Raw genomic sequence first — 17,760 nt, forward strand, 5'->3', positions numbered from 1 at the left:
AACTATCCTTTAAGCTTCTGGAACAAGTCTCTCTCTGCCTCTGGTTCCTTGTTGCTATTGTCTGATTTAAGGGCTGATTGAAGCAAAAGCAAAGCCGAACTAAATCTTATATATACAATTGAACAGGAGGGGAAGCCAATATGGTAGAAGGCAGGATACAGGATGATCTTAACATGTTGGAAAACTGGGCTAAGACAAATACAATGAACTTCAACAGGAATAAACGTAAAGTTCTGCATTTAGGTAGGAAAAATTCAATGCATAATTATAGAATGGGGGAGACATGTCCTGGCAGTACTATGTGTGAAAAAGATCTAGGGGTCTTAGTGTGAACAAGAACAGTGTGATGTGGTGGCTAAAAAGGCAAATGTGATTTTGGGCTGCGTCCACAGAAGAATAGTGCCCAGATCATATCACTTTGCTCTGCTCTGGTAAGACTTCATCTAGAGTACTGTGTTCAGCTTTGGGCCTCAACTAGAGTATTGTGTTCAGTTTGGGGCACCACCATTTAAGAAGGATATAGACAAGCTGGACCGTGTCCAGAAGAGGGCAATGAAGATGGTCTGGAAATTAAGTCCTATGAGGAAAAGTTGAAGGAGCTAGGGATGTTTAGTCCGGAGAGAGACAACTGAGAGGTAATATGATCACCATCTTCAAGTACTTGAAGGGCAGAATTGTTTTCTGTTTCAGCTCAGGAAAACACCATGAAAGGAAAGGCAGGAATCTCTCTTCCCACCACAAGTCAGTAGAAACAGGATAACCAGTCTGGATGCCACATATTATGAAATCTTCCTCGATTTCCCTTGAACTGTGTGTCTTAATGAAGTGAGAAATGGCTACAAATCAAACACTAAAAGAGCAACTCTAAACAGTTTTACACAGAATCCTACCCAAGTCTGTTCAATGGAGATTACTCCCAAGAATGTATTGTTAGGATGCACTGTAAATGTGGAAGCTGCTCAGGATTTGGCTGGTTTATTCTTTTGTGGGTTTTTTGCAGTGGTTTTGGTGGCCCTGGTTTTTGTCTTCAGTCAGGGACACGGATCTGGCTGTTTCTCTCATTAAGTTGCCTGAGAGGGGAATGCTACAGAAATCTTTGTTTCCTCTGTTTCTATCCCATCTCCTACTGATAAATCATCACAACCTAGCAGTCAATTCCAGGTTAGTCTTATCACTAAATGTCAAAAGAACAGGAACTAATTAGATAGGCATGGTTTGCATTTGGCTAACCTGTTTAAGGACAGCTATACCCAACATCTCATAAGTAGCGCATTTCAGAACATTTCTCAAGCAGTTATTAGTAAAATCTTCAGAATGTCATGATCTATTACTTACCATGTCAATGTCTGAGCATAGATCAAATCCAAAACGTTCCGAGCAATGTCAAATTCGGGCACACCGAGTTGTTTGCAGCATTTTGTGCCAATGATTCTGGAAAGATACCACAAAATCATTTTAGTCGCAAACATTTTGATATGCCAGCACACTTCATCCATATGTTTCATATGTTTTACTTATACGGTGGGTTAAAAGAATCATCACCTCCATTTTGTCCAGTGGCTCACCCTGATCAAACGCTCCAGACTCCTCCATACCTCTGCCTTTAAATGGAGGGGAGGGACATCAGAAACACAATAACAGACCTCCAAAATATAACTTTGTTGTGTATGCGGACTCAAGCGAAGACTGAATAGGGTGTTCCTGCCGGGCTCATTGGAGCCATAAGGACTGAGCTTGGGGACTTGGGAACAATGGGCAGTAGGATCCAAATCCCTGCTGCCCTGCACCAATCACAAGCCCCCTGCTGGTTTGAATGATCCAATAGTATGCTTGCGTGGGAACCCCGAGTTGTATATAGTTGGCCCCATTGGCCCAGTTCCCCAGTCTTGAAGTGCAGCCTATACTATGCTGTACTTAATAAAGAGCTGATGTTCTCTACTACTTCGCCTCTTCCATGCATCGAACCCACTATATTATAAACTTACAAGAGTAAACACACACAGGGAGCCAGGAGATTAAGAACTCCCACTGCAATACCATAAATGAATGCACCCAAAGTAGGGTTGCCAAATCCAGCTCAAGAAATATCTGGGGATTTTGGGGGTGGAGCCAGGAGACTTTGGGGGTGGAACCGGGAGCATGGGTGTGACAAGCACAACTGAACTCCAAAGGGAGTTCTGGCCATCACATTTAGAGGGACCGCACGCCTTTTAAATGCCTTCCCTCCTTTGGAAATCACAAAGGATAGGGGCACCTTCTTTGGGGGCTCATAACATTGGACCCCCTGGTCCAATCTTTTTGAAACGTGGAGGATTTTTTGAGGAGAGGCACCAGATGCTATCCTGCAAATCTGGTGCCTCTGCCTCAAAAAACAGCACCCCCCCCAGCCCCAGATACCCGTGGATCAATTCACCATTATACCCCTATGGGAATCAGTCTCCATAGGAAATAATGGAGTGCCCAGCAGACATTCCCCTTCCTCCTCGCTTTCTGATGACCCTAAAGCAGGGGGGAGGGTCTCCAAACTGGGGGATCCCCTGCCCCCACCTGGGAATTGGCAACCTTAACCCAAAGGGTCATTTGAATCACATTGAGACTCATTCATTTACCTTCGCGCAAATTCGCCAAAGAAAGATCCCAGTAAGCAACAGATGAATTCAGCCACGAGGAGCTTGTATATGTCTTGGCCCACCAGGGTTTCCCAGCACTAGTTTTTTTAAAAAAATAGCAGGGATAGGAAAAGTCAGAAAAGACACAGCCAGCTGCTCTCTTCCTATGGATTAATACAAAAGCTGGTGATAAGTAGAGGCCCCTGTTGTAACTGAGGGGTTTGATTCGACACAGGTTATGTGGCACGTGCCTAAGCCATATGCTGGGCTTTTTTGGGGGTAGCAGGAACTCCTTTGCATATTAGGCCACACAACCCTGTTGTAGCCAATCCTCCAAGAGTTTACAGGGCTCTTCATACAGGGCCTGCTGTAAGCTCCAAGAGGATTGGCTACATCGGGGTGTGTGTGTAGCCTAATATGCAAAGGAGTTCCTGCTCCAAAAAAAAGCTGTGGCCATATTACTCCTTCAATGGACCATACGGAAACAGGAGGATTCCTGGAGAAACTGATTTTTGCTTCAATGATAGAAGGGTCACCAAAACCTGGAATGGTGACTCTGTGAAATTCATTAGTACCTCTGATTAAGAGTCACAGCAATGTTCCCTCTAAGTTGCAGAAGTCTTGTGAGCAAAAATTCTACTGTGTGAGCTACTGGTATTAAAGTTGGAGGTCCTGCATAAATTATTGTGCTCTGGGGCCATTTTTCCTGAGCTAAGAAAAAAATGTGTGAGCTGGAGGCTAAAAATCTGTGAGCTAGCTCACGCTAACTCTGCTTAGAGGGAACACGGAGTCACAGCAGTAGAAGAAGAAGACGACTGCAGATTTATACCCCGCCCTTCTCTCAGAACGGCTTACAATCTCCTATATCTTCTCCCCCCACAACAGACACCCTGAGAGGTGGGTGGGGCTGAGAGGGCTCTCCCAGAAGCTGCCCTTTTAAGGACAACCTCTGCAAGAGCTATGGCTGACCCAAGGCCATTTCAGCAGGTGCATGTGGAGGAGTGGGGAATCAAACCCGGTTCTCCCGGATAAGAGTCCGCACACAGTACAGAAATGAGATCCAAACCATACCCGTGCTTCTGACGCAGCCACAATGTTAAGCCAGTAGTAGCAAAGGATCCCAATTATGGATATCTTCAGGATAATATGCCTACAAAGCAAAACAGCTGTCAGGATGAAGTAAAGGAAAAATCCAAACACTGATTACCCTCTGCTCTAAACTTGTAAAACGGCCTGCCAAAGAACACAGGCAACAATAGACCCAGTAATGCTCTGAGCTACGCATGACCCATCTTGCTTAGTCAATAGATTACACGGATGCCGTAGTCTTCCTTTTCAGTGCTGGGGATGAGGGAAATCATTTGTCTTTACTGCAAGAACCCTTTACACTCAATGAAATTGCTGAGCAGTCAGGTTAGAATGGATAAAGGAAAGTCCTTCTTCACCCAAAAAGTGATTAAGACATGGAATTCATTGCCAAAGGAGGTGGTGGCAGCTAGAAGCATAGACGGCTTCAAGAGAGGATTGGATAAACATATGGAGCAGAGGTCCATCAATGGCTATTAGCCTATTATAGATGGAACTCTCTGTCTGGGGCAACTGATGCTCTGTATTCTTGGCACCTGGGGAGAGCAGCAGAGGGAGGGATTCTAGTGTCCTGGCCCTACTAGTGGACCTCCTGATGGCACCTAGGTTTTTTTTTGCCACTGTGTAACACAGAGTGTTGGACTAGATGGGCCATTGGCCTGATCCAACATGGCTTCTCTTATGCCTGGGGCATTGATGTTCTATATTCTTGGTGCTTGAGGTGGGGGGGTGCTATAGTAGGAGGGCTTCTAGTGTCCTGGCCCCACTAGTGGACCTCTTGATGGCACTTGGGGTTTTTTGGCCACTGTGTGACACAGAGTGTTGGACTGGATGAGCCATTGGCCTGATCCAACATGGCTTCTCTTATGCCTGGGACACTGATGTTCTATATTCTTGGTGCTTGAGGTGTGTGTGGGGGTGCTATAGTAGGAGGGCTTCTAGTGTCCTGGCTCCACTAGTGGACCTCTTGATGGCACTTGGGGGTTTTGGCCACTGTGTGACACAGAATGTTGGACTGGATGGGCCACTGGCCTGATCCAACATGGCTTCTCTTATGCTCTTAAGAAGGATCAGAGATTGCTATAAATTTCTCCATAATGGTTTAAAACAGTTCAGGAATGGATCTAACATTGGGTCTATCCAAAACCAAACAGGACAGAGGAAGTCCCTGTGTCAGACCTTTCTCCCAAACCTATTTATGAGGCTTCCACTTGCTACCTTCTATCAAAAACAGGGTGGGAAAGGTGGTCCATACCTGCCAATAGAGGTGTAGATTTGGTGCTTAGGGTATGTGAATTTTTCAACAAAGCCAAACAAAGAATAGAAGAAAGGCACCATGTGATTGAGGAGGCCGACAACCACTGGCAAGACCAGTGTGACAGCTTCACTTTCCAGCTCTGTTTTATCGTCTTTCAGAAACAGCTACAAAGAGAGGAGGGAGAGTGTCAGAACTTGTAACTTTCTCTGCCTATTGTTAGCCAAACTGACTCCATATTGTAACCTAACTCTAACCCAGAATATATAGTCTAAGCAATTAACCCAAGTGCCTTGCAAATATTCTAAATACTCTGTGCTCACTGAAGGGTGACAGATAGGCTCTGGTCAACATCCACAGGTGCCCTTTGAAGCCGGGCCGTTTGGCCTTCGAGATGTGAGAGCATCCTCCCTCCTGATAACAGAGCTTGGGAAAGGAGACGCTTGTCTGTAACCCGTGTGAATGTTCGTTTTATTGTACTTTTGCTGAAGGCATAAAATGTAACCAAATGCCGGACTCAGCATTACTGTTATCTCGTAGCTCCAGCACTGTAGTTCTCTAATAAAGATTCTATACTTTGCAACAAGTCTTGGAATCGTCTGAAGTTCGTTCCAGTTCTGACATTATAACAGTACCGTTAGACCCGAAAGTGACGGGGGTGAGACGCAAGCTCAAGGTCCCAGCACCATTCTCTACCGACGCCTTCCCCTTGCGGAGTTGGAGCCCTCAAAAGTCCACGGCAGCAATGGAGGCCGCAGAACAACGGTACCGGGCTCTCGCCACCGGCACAGGGGGGGACGAGAAGGACGAAGACAGAGAAGAAGGGACCGGCACCAGCTCCTCCACCTACGGCGGTGGGGACCCGATCCGAGCACTACGCAACGAGCTGTTCGATTGGGTGAGGGACATCCACGACCAGGTCCACATGTCCCGGGTGCAAATGGCGGAAAAAATGCAGCAGAACCTAAGCGCGATCCGTGACCAGATACGCGCCCTGCAGGGAGGCGTGCCCGCGGCCCCGCCGCTGCCGGCCCCGGTGCCTGCTGGCCTGGGTGACGGTGGAGGAGGGGGCCCGGCCAGACAACCACCCGCAGCCCCGCCGGCCCTACCACCCACGGGGCCGGCACCCCCCGCGCCGCCACCAGCGGCCCCGGCACCTCCGGCTCCCGCAGCTCCGAGAGCACCAGTACCGGCGGCGCCCGGGGGACAAGGCAGAGCCGACGAGGGGGGGACCCGAGAACTGAAAATCACGTTCGACGGGGATGGAGACGAGGTGGAATATTTCACCATCCAGTGCAACAATTTTTTCACACACTGGGGAGCGAGTTACCCCACGGAAGCGAGCCGAGTTGACCACATCGCATCCAGGCTGAAGGGAGCGGCGCGAAAGTGGTATGTGGGGCTGTACACCGGGCGCAAGCCCGAGCTAGCCACAGTGGCCGACTTCCTCCAGGCGATACTACGGCAGTACGGGGATCCCCTGCGGGAAGAGAAAGCCATCGAGGCCCTTCAAAGGATCGAGCAAGGGAACTGCACGACCCGCGAATACGCCACCGAATTCATGGGGCACTGCGCGGCCGCGAGGGGTTGGAACGAGGTGATGAAGTACACCGCATTCAAGAACAAGCTGAAGGCGAACATCCTCGACCGGTGCTACCACCAGGGACAACCCGACACCCTGGTGGGATGGATCCAGCTGGCGGGAGAGGTAGAAACCGACCTACAACATGTCGGGATGCGCCGCCAGCAGCAAGGCAAGAAAGGGGGGAAGCCGAGCCCAGCACCCAGTAAGACCGACGGGAGGAGGCCCCCCACAACATCTACCCCCGTGGCTACTGCCCAGAAATGTTTCAGATGCGGAGACCTGGGTCACCTGGCCGCCAACTGTCCCGTGAAGCAGACGCCGACCCCCACCCCGCCCAAGGGCCCTGCGACCGCGCAGAAGAAAGGAGGGGGCCGCTCCAAAGAGCCCAGTCGGGGCACCGTCGCCGCTTCCATGGCGATTGACGAGGAAGTTACCACCATTGGAGAATCGAGCGAGGAGTCGTGGGATCAAGAGTCGGTGGAAAACGACAACGACCTGCTTTAATTGGTGCCGCAAAGCAGGTCCGAGAGACGCCGGCACCAGTAGCGGTGAGAACTACCGGGGGACTCTTGTTTATGGCAGTGACCCTACTGAACCCTAACCTCAAACGCTTCATGCACACCCGAGCCCTAATAGACTCCGGGTGCACTCGAGACATTATCACCCCACATTTGGTAGAGGCGCTAGGCCTAGCCACGTCCCCCCTGCCCCACCCGATCCAATTCGAACAAATGGACGGGTCCGTCATGAGCGGGGAACCCTGTACCCAGGAAACCCAAGCAACCCCTATGGGGACAGAAGATCACTGGGGAATAGAGACTTTTGTAATAACCCCCTCCTCCTCGTTCGATGTGGTGGTGGGAGCAGGGTGGCTCGCGAGGCATCAACCAGACATATGTTGGGCAGAGCAGATCGTGCGCTTCCCCGACTGGCGATGCGAGCACCACCACTGGAGAACCGAGTGGGGCCCCAAAGCACCTCCCCAAAACGAAAGGATTTGCCTCACACTTGAGGAAGTAGAGACAATCCCAAAAGAGTACCGGGACTTGAAAAAGGCTTTTAGCGAGCGGGAGGCGGACGAACTGCCCCCCCACCGCCCCACCGACTGCGCTATCGAATTAATACCAGGGCAAGAACTACCCAAAGCCAAACTCTATTCGATGGGTTGGGCGGAGAAGGAGGAACTGAGAAAATTCATTGACAAGAACTTGAAACGGGGGTTCATCCGGCCCGCCACGGTCCCCCACGCTGCCCCCGTCCTATTCCGCAAGAAGAAGGACGGGAATTTGAGACTTTGCACAGATTTTCGCGGGATAAACGGGATCTCTATGTCCAACGCTTACCCGATCCCGCTGATAAAGGACCTCCTAAGCACAGTAGCCGAAGGCAAAGTCTTCACCAAACTCGACCTCCGCGACGCGTACTTCCGCGTGCGGATCAAGGAGGGGGATGAATGGAAAACGGCGTTCAACACGCCAATGGGGCAGTTCGAATACCTAGTTATGCCCTTCGGACTACAAGGGGCACCAGGGGTGTTCATGAATTTTATAAATGAAGTACTGCGGGAATATTTGTATAAGGGGGTGGTGGTGTACCTTGATGACATCATTATTTATTCGAAAGATCTCGAATCGCATGTTCCATTAGTACGAAAAGTGTTAACCACCCTGTATCAGAACAAATTGTATGCCAAACTGTCCAAATGTGAATTCAACAAAACGGAACTAGACTACCTAGGGTTCCGGGTGTCGGGGGAGGGACTAGCTATGGACCCTGCGAAAATCCAAGCCGTATTAGATTGGGAACCACCCCGAACCCGACGGCAGCTCCAATCTTTCATCGGGTTCGCAAATTTTTACTGCGGGTTCATACAGGGGTTCGCCCAGGTCATGCTCCCACTCACCGAGCTCCTAAAAACCAAAGGGAAAGGGGAGGAGGCAAAAAAGCCCGGGGCGCACCTAATTTGGTCGCCCGAGTGCCACCAAGCTTTCAATGAGCTCAAACAGCTATTCACCTCTGAACCGGTACTAGCCCACCCAAACGAACTGAAACCCTTCGTGGTGCAATGCGACGCCTCCGACGTCGCCGTAGGAGCCATATTAATGCAGAAAAATGAGGAGGAGGAGCTCCGTCCCTGCGCCTACATTTCCCACAAATTTTCCAATGAACATAGAAATTGGTCAGTGTGGGACAAGGAAGCATTTGCGGTCACGTTCGCCCTAAAAACCTGGCGATCCTGGCTAGAGGGGGCCCGGGTCCCCTTCGAAATTTGGACTGATCACAAAAACCTCGAAGCCCTCACCGGCCGCCGCAAACTGACCGCTAAGCAAATCCGCTGGGCGGGGTTCTTTGCCAAATTTGACTTCGTGCTGAAACACATCCCCGGCACAAAAAACTTTTTGGCTGACGCGCTATCGTGCATGCCACAGCACGAAAGCCAAACAGAGGAGATAATTGACTCCCTCATTCCCCCCTCAGACGTCGCCGGCGGAGTGACCACCCGGTCGGGGAAACAAACCGGGACCCCCAACCCTCAGCAAAAGGAGCGCTTCGCCATCGAGGCTGAATTAGAAGGAAACAACCGCCCCGAGGGCCTTGAAAAGGGAGAGGGAGGGCTTTGGTTCCACAAGGGGAAAATTTACGTGCCCAAAAGCCTGAGAAAAACCGTTTTAGAGCAATGCCATTCCAGCCGCATAGCAGGGCACTTCGGGTACGTGAAAACGCTCAATTTACTTAACAGACAGTTCTGGTGGCCCAAACTGAAAAGGGACGTGTCAGAATTTGTGGTCGCCTGCCCCACCTGCATCATGTCAAAACGAAGGGGGGGGGAAACCGCCAGGGCACTTGGTCCCCCTCCCTACGGCGAGCCGCCCCTGGGCCGTCGTCTCCATGGATTTCATAGTCGAACTTCCACCTTCCCAAGGGAAGACAGTAATTCTTGTGGTGGTAGATACATTTTCAAAACAAGCCCATTTCATCCCCTGTAAAAAACTCCCCACTGCAAAGAAATTGGCACAGCTATTCTTTAACCACGTGGTCCGCCTCCACTCGTTCCCGGACAAGGTCATTAGCGACCGCGGGCCGCAGTTCGTTGCCAACTTCTGGCGGGAGTTCTGTAAAATCACCGGCATTGAACGAGGGCTTAGCTCCGCCTACCACCCCAGACCGACGGACAGACTGAGAGGGTTAACGGGCTTCTGGAGCAGTACCTCAGGTGCTATATAAATTACCAATAAACGAATTGGATTGAATTGCTTCCCTTTGCGGAGTACGGCTACAACAACAGCCTCCACAGCTCCACGAAGACCTCCCCTTTCCAAATTGTCAATGGTTACGAGGGGAAACCCTTCCCAACTCTCCCTCTACCATCTGGAGCCCCAGAGCCCACTTCATGCGAACAGTGGTGGGAGGGAATGCGTAAGGGGTGGAAGGTAATTCAAGAAAACCTGGAGGAGGCAAAGGAAGAGTACAAACGGCACTTTGACAAAAAGCATGCCCCCCAATGGGAGCTGAAGGAGGGGGAGACAGTATTCCTGTCAACCAAGAATCTCCCTCTCCCTCAAGGATGCCGCAAACTGGCCTCTAAATATCTAGGGCCCTTCAAGATTAAAAAGGTTATCAATAAGGTGACCGTAGAACTGGAACTGCCCAAATTACTGAGTAAGATCCACCCTGTGTTTCATTGCAGCCTGCTTCGCAAAGATCCTGGAGCCACATCCTATCACCCTCGCCCTCCAGAACCGCCTCCTACTCGAGTGAGGGGCCAGAGCCACCATGAAGTACAGGAAATCCTAGATTCCAAGATCCAGCGGGGGGTTCTGTACTATCTTATCAGGTGGAAGTACTTTCCCCCAAGCTGTGATGAATGGGTGAAAGCATGTGATGTATCCGCTCCGCAATTGCTCAAAAAATTCCACCTACTGTACCCACACAAGCCCAAGGCGAAGAGCTTAGGGGGAGCAGTATGTCAGAACTTGTAACTTTCTCTGCCTATTGTTAGCCAAACGGACTCCATATTGTAACCTAACTCTAACCCAGAATATATAGTCTAAGCAATTAACCCAAGTGCCTTGCAAATATTCTAAATACTCTGTGCTCACTGAAGGGTGACAGATAGGCTCTGGTCAACATCCACAGGTGCCCTTTGAAGCCGGGCCGTTTGGCCTTCGAGATGTGAGAGCATCCTCCCTCCTGATAACAGAGCTTGGGAAAGGAGACGCTTGTCTGTAACCCGTGTGAATGATCGTTTTATTGTACTTTTTGCTGAAGGCATAAAATGTAACCAAATGCTGGACTCGGCATTACTGTTATCTCGTAGCTCCAGCACTGTAGTTCTCTAATAAAGATTCTATACTTTGCAACGTCTTGGAATCGTCTGAAGTTCGTTCCAGTTCTGACAGAGAGGGGGAGAGTGAAATCAACCTGCAGTCATTTTTCTTCTGTTTCTTTGCAGTAACTTAAGTTATTGACATATTGATTATAAAAAGAAAACTTGTGCTGCCAGGCTGCTGAATTTAATAGAATCCACTCTGCTTATAAGATCAAAGCCACTGGGTAACAGTAAGTACACCAAATGATGACGCAAAACCAGGGGTGGCCACATGTGGATCTTCACATGTATTGTGTGGCTCTCAAAGCTCCCACCACTCCATCACCCAGATTGGAGAAGGCATTTCTCTCTTTAAATGAGTTCTCCAAGCCAGCTGGCAGTTGCTTTCTTTCCACTTCCTTCCTTCCTTCCTTCCTTCCTTCCTTCCTTCCTTCCTTCCTTCCTTCCTTCCTTCCTTCCTTCCTTCCTTTCTCAGACTTTCCCCCTTGCTAATCTGAGTAGACCTGGGGGGGGGGGGAGAAGCTTGAAATGCCCTGCCATCCATCCATCTGTCTATCCGTCCATCCATCTTCCTTCCTTCCTTTCCTTCCAACATCTGATGTTCCTGTCTTGCAGCACTCAAACATCTGACATTTATTCTATGTGGCTCTTACGTTAAGCAAATGTGGCCACCCTTGCACAAAACCATGCCTTTAAATACCAGCCTGCTTCAACCACAGGTAAGTGGCAGCCGGGGGCGGGGGGGGGGGTTCAGTTTAAAGCAGGGGTCCCCAACCTTTCTGAGCCTGAACTTTTGGAATTTTGACACGGCGTGGTGGGCGCAGAAACAAAACAGCTGCCAATACACAAACAGTACATGCTGTGGGCTGGACAGCCCAGGCAAGCCAGATCTTGTTGGTTCTTAGAAGCTAAGCAAGCTCTATCCTGGTTACTACTTGGATGGGAGACCAGCAAGGAAGCCCAGGAGACAGGCAATGGCGAACCATCTTTGTTCAGCTCTTGTCTTGAAAACCGCACCTGTGACTCGACAGCACTTTACAACACACATAAACATGAAAAAGGGGGAAATATGAACACAGAACAGCATCCCCGGCCCTTACTTTTAAGTTAGCTGTGGAGAAGTAGTAGATGCCAGCACAGGAACCCACTGCGACCCCCAGGGAGACGAGCCAAGCAGCCAAATGGATAGAGAGCCGAGCGATCCTCTGACTCACAGAAAGCTTCAGAACTTCAGTGGTCACTTCAGAAAGTGTTTCCTGGAATCAAACAATGGCTTCTTAATTCCTCAAGCAGGGGTGGCCAGACTGCAGCTCAGGAGCCACTTGTGGTTCTTTCAAACATATTGTGTGGCTCTCAAAACCCTCACTGCCTGGTTGGTCGGCTTGGAGAAAGCAATTGTTTCTTTAAATCTCTTCTCCAAGCCAAGACAGCCGGCAGCTTGGAGAATGCATCTGCTTTCTTTCCAGCTCCTTCTCTCCTCCCATCTATTTGCCTCCCTTCCAGGTTCTCAAACATCTGACATTTATTCTACATGGCTCTTACGTTAAGCAAGATTGACCACCCCTGCCCTACAGGTTGTCACAAATCAATTGTAGCCTGGTGGTACTTTCCACCACCAATCATCAGGAAAAGTAGCTGCATCATTGTCAGCTCTGCTTGGCATACAGCTTACAAGAAAAGAAAAGAAAAATACAGTAAGTACATTATCTTTGCTCGGGGAGGGGGTGTTTCCATGATAAACCCTTTAGAAAGGTTTTTTCCCACCTCAAAAAAATTCAATTAAAAAATCCCAGGGAGATCTGCTGTGTTGTGTGCAGTGTCTCTGTCATACAAACTGTCATTCAAGAGAACAGTGATTATTCTAAGAAGCTGTTTTTTTTTTTAAACAAACTTTTATTCCATACCTTTATCTGAGTACTGAGGTTTCTCTGTTTCAGCTTCACAGCTTTCTCATTGGTAATGCTGAAGTCCCAGATGCAGAGAAGTTTGGCAGCGTTCCCAGAGTACGTTGAAGGATTAACGAAGTTGCTGCGGAAGGACTTTGCCATGCTGTTGTAAGAACAGAACACGTTAAGGGAAATGCTACTGAAAACTCAAAACGCTATGAAGGGAGAAGTTAAAATTACAAGGAAGATGGAGGCAACTCTTTTTTGACAAATAACGGAGGACTTCCTAAGATGCAGGGGAAGTGTGAACAGAAATTCCAACCCATTTCTGAAAGTTCTTCTGAGTGCAGAAGCAGTACACAGACATGTGTAGCTGAAGTGTTCCCCCCAGGTGTTTTTCCAGATGTGTTTCTTCACTTGCAGGTGTCTATATAGAATCTTGCATGAGAAAAACAGTTGGGAGAATATTTAGAACCGGAAATGGGTTGTGAGGGAAGGGTTAAGCACATACACTCTGCTGCTTTGCAGTTCAGAATGCAGCGAAACCTACTCCCCCGCCCCCCGCATTCTCATTTTCCATTTCTTCAGGAAGGGGGTGTTTCTGTTGCACATGTGGTATGCTCTCTCTAGTGGTCAATTCGATATTACACTGGTTTGTTTCCAGCAAATCTCCATGCAGACTTACTTGAAGGTTTTAATGCTGGAAATAAAGCACTGTGATATCAAATCGTCCATGAGAGGGAACAAAAATGCATGTGGAACAGAAAAAAAAACCTGGAAGAAAGAGCAACTTGGAAGCCAGGATGATGAGAAGGCGGAAAAGCCCCTACTATCCTTTACTACGGGGGTGGCCAACGGTAGCTCTTCAGATGTTTTTGGCCTACAACTCCCATCAGCCCCAGCCATTGGCCATGCTGACTGGGGCTGATGGGAGTTGTAGGCAAAAAACATCTGGAGAGCTACCGTTGGCCACCCCTGCTTTACTACATGCCCTAGGCAAGGGGTGGCTAAACTTTCTTAATGTAAGAGCCACACAAAATCAACGTCAGATGTTTGAGAGCTGCAAGATGAGGGAGGGAGGGAGATGGAGGGAGAGGTGGAAAGAAAGCAACTTTGATGCATTTTCCAATCCTCTAGTTGCCTTGGCTTGGAGAAGTGATTTAAAGAGACAAATGCCTTCTCCAAGCTGGCCGATTGGGTGGTGGGGGCTTCAGGAGTCATACAATATGTGTGAAAGGGCCAAATGGTTGGCTCCTGAGCCACAGTTTGGCCACCCCCTGCCCTAGGCTTTGTTGCATGCATTTCTGTGGAATGTTCGCCTGAGAGTCCGGCAGGAAACATTTCGTTTTTGACCTTAGCAGCAAATGAAGCACATCCTACCTAAACAAGCAATTTAGAATTGTTTTACAAGGTAAAAAAAAATACCTTGAAAATTAGCTGTTCCCCCCCCCCCCAATGATTAAAAGACATTTCACTTTTCAACCAAAGAGGCACATAAAGCAAACTTACCTGTATAGCAAGCTCAAGAAACAGAGGACAAAATAAACCCCTATTGTGAAAATATAAGTCAGCTGCATGTTATATGGAGCACTGCTCTTATTTCCTGAGATGGTATCGTTGGTATAAAACCCATAGTAGAGCACCGTTTCTGTAAAATAGCCCTGAAATAATAGATGAGATATAGACGTTAGAGAACGCCTTGGGGATCATGAGCTTCATGTGGTTAGCCATGCTGGTCTGCAGAGAAAGAGCAAGATTCTTGTTCAAGTATCTGACACATGGAACTTTGAAATGTATATCCAGGAAATATCCTGAAAATGTATCTCCTGGAAATGCTGCTGGTCTTTAAGATGCTCCTGGACAGGAACCCCGAAGACCCTCCTACTGCCAAAGGACTTCCTGTTTTGTTCTATGACAAAAGCTATGCAGGGGTGTCAAACTCATGTGGGTTGGATCTGACATAAATGTGACCAGAGAAAAACAAAGAACGGAAGGAAACTTAACCCAAAAACTGGAGTAAGCAACAGAAAAGGTTAATATGCAATTAAAGGGCCGAACATTAAAAACAAAGTATAAAAAAATATCATAAACCAACATACATGTATTTATTGTCGAAAGCTAGAACCATTTAAGGGCTCATCATAAGCCTCTATCCTATGTAAAATCATAAAACCTCAACTTGACCTGACACGTTTCGACCTAGCTTGGTCTTCTTCAGAGGTCAGAAAGGTAAGTACACATTGGGTCATAATACAGAACAGAATAAAACAATAGAACCATGCTGGACCACAAGGAAATTTAGTGAAGTGACAAAGGCTGCCAGTCTGAGTAGGCAATAATGACTTTGATGGACCAAGGGTCTGATTCAGTATAAGGCAGCTTCATATGTTCATCTTCTTGAGGCCTCTTGTTCTATAGCCTAATGTTTTAATCAACAGCATACCTATAGCAATCAGTGTTTTTCTGTATGCCACGTGGTCTGGAATTGATCAAGTAAAGTCAGAGCCTATGTGCCAAGAGTTGTGTGTTTGAGGTTTTATGATTGTACATAGGATAGAGGCTTATGACGGGCCCTTAAATGGTTTTAGCTTTCAACAATAAATACATGTATGTTGATTTATGATTTTTTTTACACTTTTTTAATGTTTGGCCCTTTAGTTGCATATAAATGAGACCAGGCCAGGCCATGTGTGCCATAAAATGTAACACCATGTAGTAGAGATATAAACTCTATAAAAGACACAGACAAACGCAATTAAAGATTTTTAAAAGCCTTAAAAGATGCTTAAAAGATTAGCACTCTTGTGATATTTTGTTTACTTAGCAGTTTCTGATAACTGACGTCCCTTGCATCAAAATCTGGAGACAATGTCTGTGTTTTAGCAATGCATACAGAAGCTCACAGGAGTGGAGGTTTGGAACCTCTAAATTTTTTTGTGCTCTTTCTTTCTTTCTTAACACCGCCCCCCCCCCCCGCTGACTGACTTGCTTCTGGGCTCCATTGTTCAAACCTCCTGCAAGGATTTTGCTGAAATCTAAGATTTGACAAACTTTCTAATACTTCCCCCCCCCCCCACACACACACAAAGGGAAAATAACAAATATATATAACGCAGATAGATGGAAATCTTCCTCATGCCACTGTGGCCACATAAGAGAAAGGAATTTTAAAAGTATGATGGGAGTCAGGTTTTATTATGACAATTCTAATTCAAGAAGCATTTTAAGGTAAATGCTGAACTGATATAATTCAGTTTGATGTAGTGGTTAAGTGTGCGGACTCTTATCTGGGAGAATCGGGTTTGATTCCCCACTCCTCCACTTGCAGCTGCTGGAATGGCCTTGGGTCAGCCATAGCTCTCGTAGGAATTGTCCTTGAAAGGACAGCTTCTGAGAGAGCTCTCTCAGCCCCACCCACCTCACAGGGTGTCTGTTGTGGGGGAGGAAGGTAAAGGAGATTGTGAGCCGCTCTGAGACTCTTCGGAGTGGAGGGCGGGATATAAATCCAATATCATCATCATCATCATCTTCATCATCATCATCTTCATCATCATCATCTTCTTCTTCTTCTTCTTCTGGTGATGTCAGGGGTGTGTGGCATATGCAAATTAGTTATGCAAATAAGCTGTGCTAATGAGCTCTGGCACCTCTTTTTCTATGAAATGACCTCTGGGTGGGAGAGGAAACCCCCATCAGATGCTCTTAAAAAAAGAAAGAAAAGCAGACGCTTACGGCTCCTGTGAAAAACTCCAGCCCTGTGAATGAAAGGTTGTTTGCTTTGGCTGCCAGGAGCTGGGGGATCGTGATAAAGCTGAAGTTCACGAGGAACGAGAAAATGTTGAACATCAGCAGCCAGGTGAGGAAAATGAAGTAAGAGCAGACGCTGGTCCCAAATTGGCTGCCAATGACTTTGAGAGTCCTTTGCCACAGCTGGAAGAACTGGAAGAATTCGGACAAGTCATTTTTAAACTGCCGAAAGGACTAGAAGGGGAGAGAAGAAAAAAGACAAAACTGTGAACTTCCTTCAGTTAGCATAGCTGATTATGCTTTCATCATAGAATCATAGAGTTGGAAGGGGCCTCCAGGGCCATCTAGTCCAACCCTCTGCACAATACAGGAAATTCACAAATACCTCCCCCTAAATTCACCAGATCCTCATTGCTGTCAGATGGCCATCTGGCCTCTGTTTAAAAACCTTCAAGGAAGGAGAGCCCACCACCTCCAGAGGAAGCCTGTTCTACTGAGGAACTGCTCTAATAGTCAGGAAGTTCTTCCTAACATTGAGCCGGAAATTCTTCTGATTTAATTTCAACCAACTTTACTTAGCAGTAAAGCTAAGCAAAGCTCCTTCAATCTTTCTTCATAGGACTTGTTTCGTCTGAAGCTAGCTGGTATTATTGGTGGCTGCATTATGTGGATTTATTTACCCTTTTGGCTTCATTTCTGGTTTATATTGCTTTACGGGTTTTTTATTTAATCTTTTAACTGCTGGCCACTTTAACTTGCGGTTGGATTATGATTTTATATGTTATACGCCACTGTTATAAAGTAGGATTTCATTTTAAGCTGTTTCAGAGGTCTTTTATTGAAAACTGGCATGAAAATGCTTTGACAAGCAAAACAGTATTGGGATTTGGGCTTACTTTGTTACCCTGCTGTGTTTTCGGAAAGTAGCCCATGTATATAAATGGATTACTTATCTTTCCTATTAGACTGCTGATCTTACAGTGTTCAAAAAAAGCTTTTACTAGAATTACATCTGCCTTTTCCAGCTAGGTTTCCTTTAGGTTTAAAACTAGCCCTTTGCTGCTGAGAAGCATTTATTTATTTATTCCTCGCATTTCTATCCCGCCCTCCCTGCCAAAGCAGGCTCAGCCCACGGAGCCTTTAGCACTGGTCAGAAGCACAATTCGTAACAAGATTTTGTTGAATTCTCAAGGACACCAAGAGCCACGTTTCCTCCCACCCAAATAAACTGAGAGGTCGTTTTCTGACATATTTTTGACTAG

General features: G+C 47.5%; 1 protein-coding gene across 1 annotated transcript in view; it reads right to left on the reverse strand.

The window, feature by feature from the left end:
* Nucleotides 1-17,760, reverse strand: part of TMC5 (transmembrane channel like 5) — a 57,182-nt gene that overhangs the window by 14,320 nt on the left and 25,102 nt on the right. Inside the window, exons 8-15 of the mRNA XM_060261030.1 lie at nucleotides 16,484-16,732; nucleotides 14,261-14,412; nucleotides 12,770-12,914; nucleotides 11,966-12,121; nucleotides 4,951-5,117; nucleotides 3,681-3,759; nucleotides 2,610-2,707; nucleotides 1,336-1,431 (exon numbers count right to left, since the gene is read on the reverse strand). Coding sequence (XP_060117013.1) covers nucleotides 1,336-1,431; nucleotides 2,610-2,707; nucleotides 3,681-3,759; nucleotides 4,951-5,117; nucleotides 11,966-12,121; nucleotides 12,770-12,914; nucleotides 14,261-14,412; nucleotides 16,484-16,732 — 1,142 coding nt within the window. The remainder of the gene's footprint in view (nucleotides 1-1,335; nucleotides 1,432-2,609; nucleotides 2,708-3,680; nucleotides 3,760-4,950; nucleotides 5,118-11,965; nucleotides 12,122-12,769; nucleotides 12,915-14,260; nucleotides 14,413-16,483; nucleotides 16,733-17,760) is intronic.

Source organism: Heteronotia binoei, chromosome 20 (assembly GCF_032191835.1).
Source record: "Heteronotia binoei isolate CCM8104 ecotype False Entrance Well chromosome 20, APGP_CSIRO_Hbin_v1, whole genome shotgun sequence".
NCBI classification, from domain to species: Eukaryota; Metazoa; Chordata; class Lepidosauria; order Squamata; family Gekkonidae; genus Heteronotia; species Heteronotia binoei.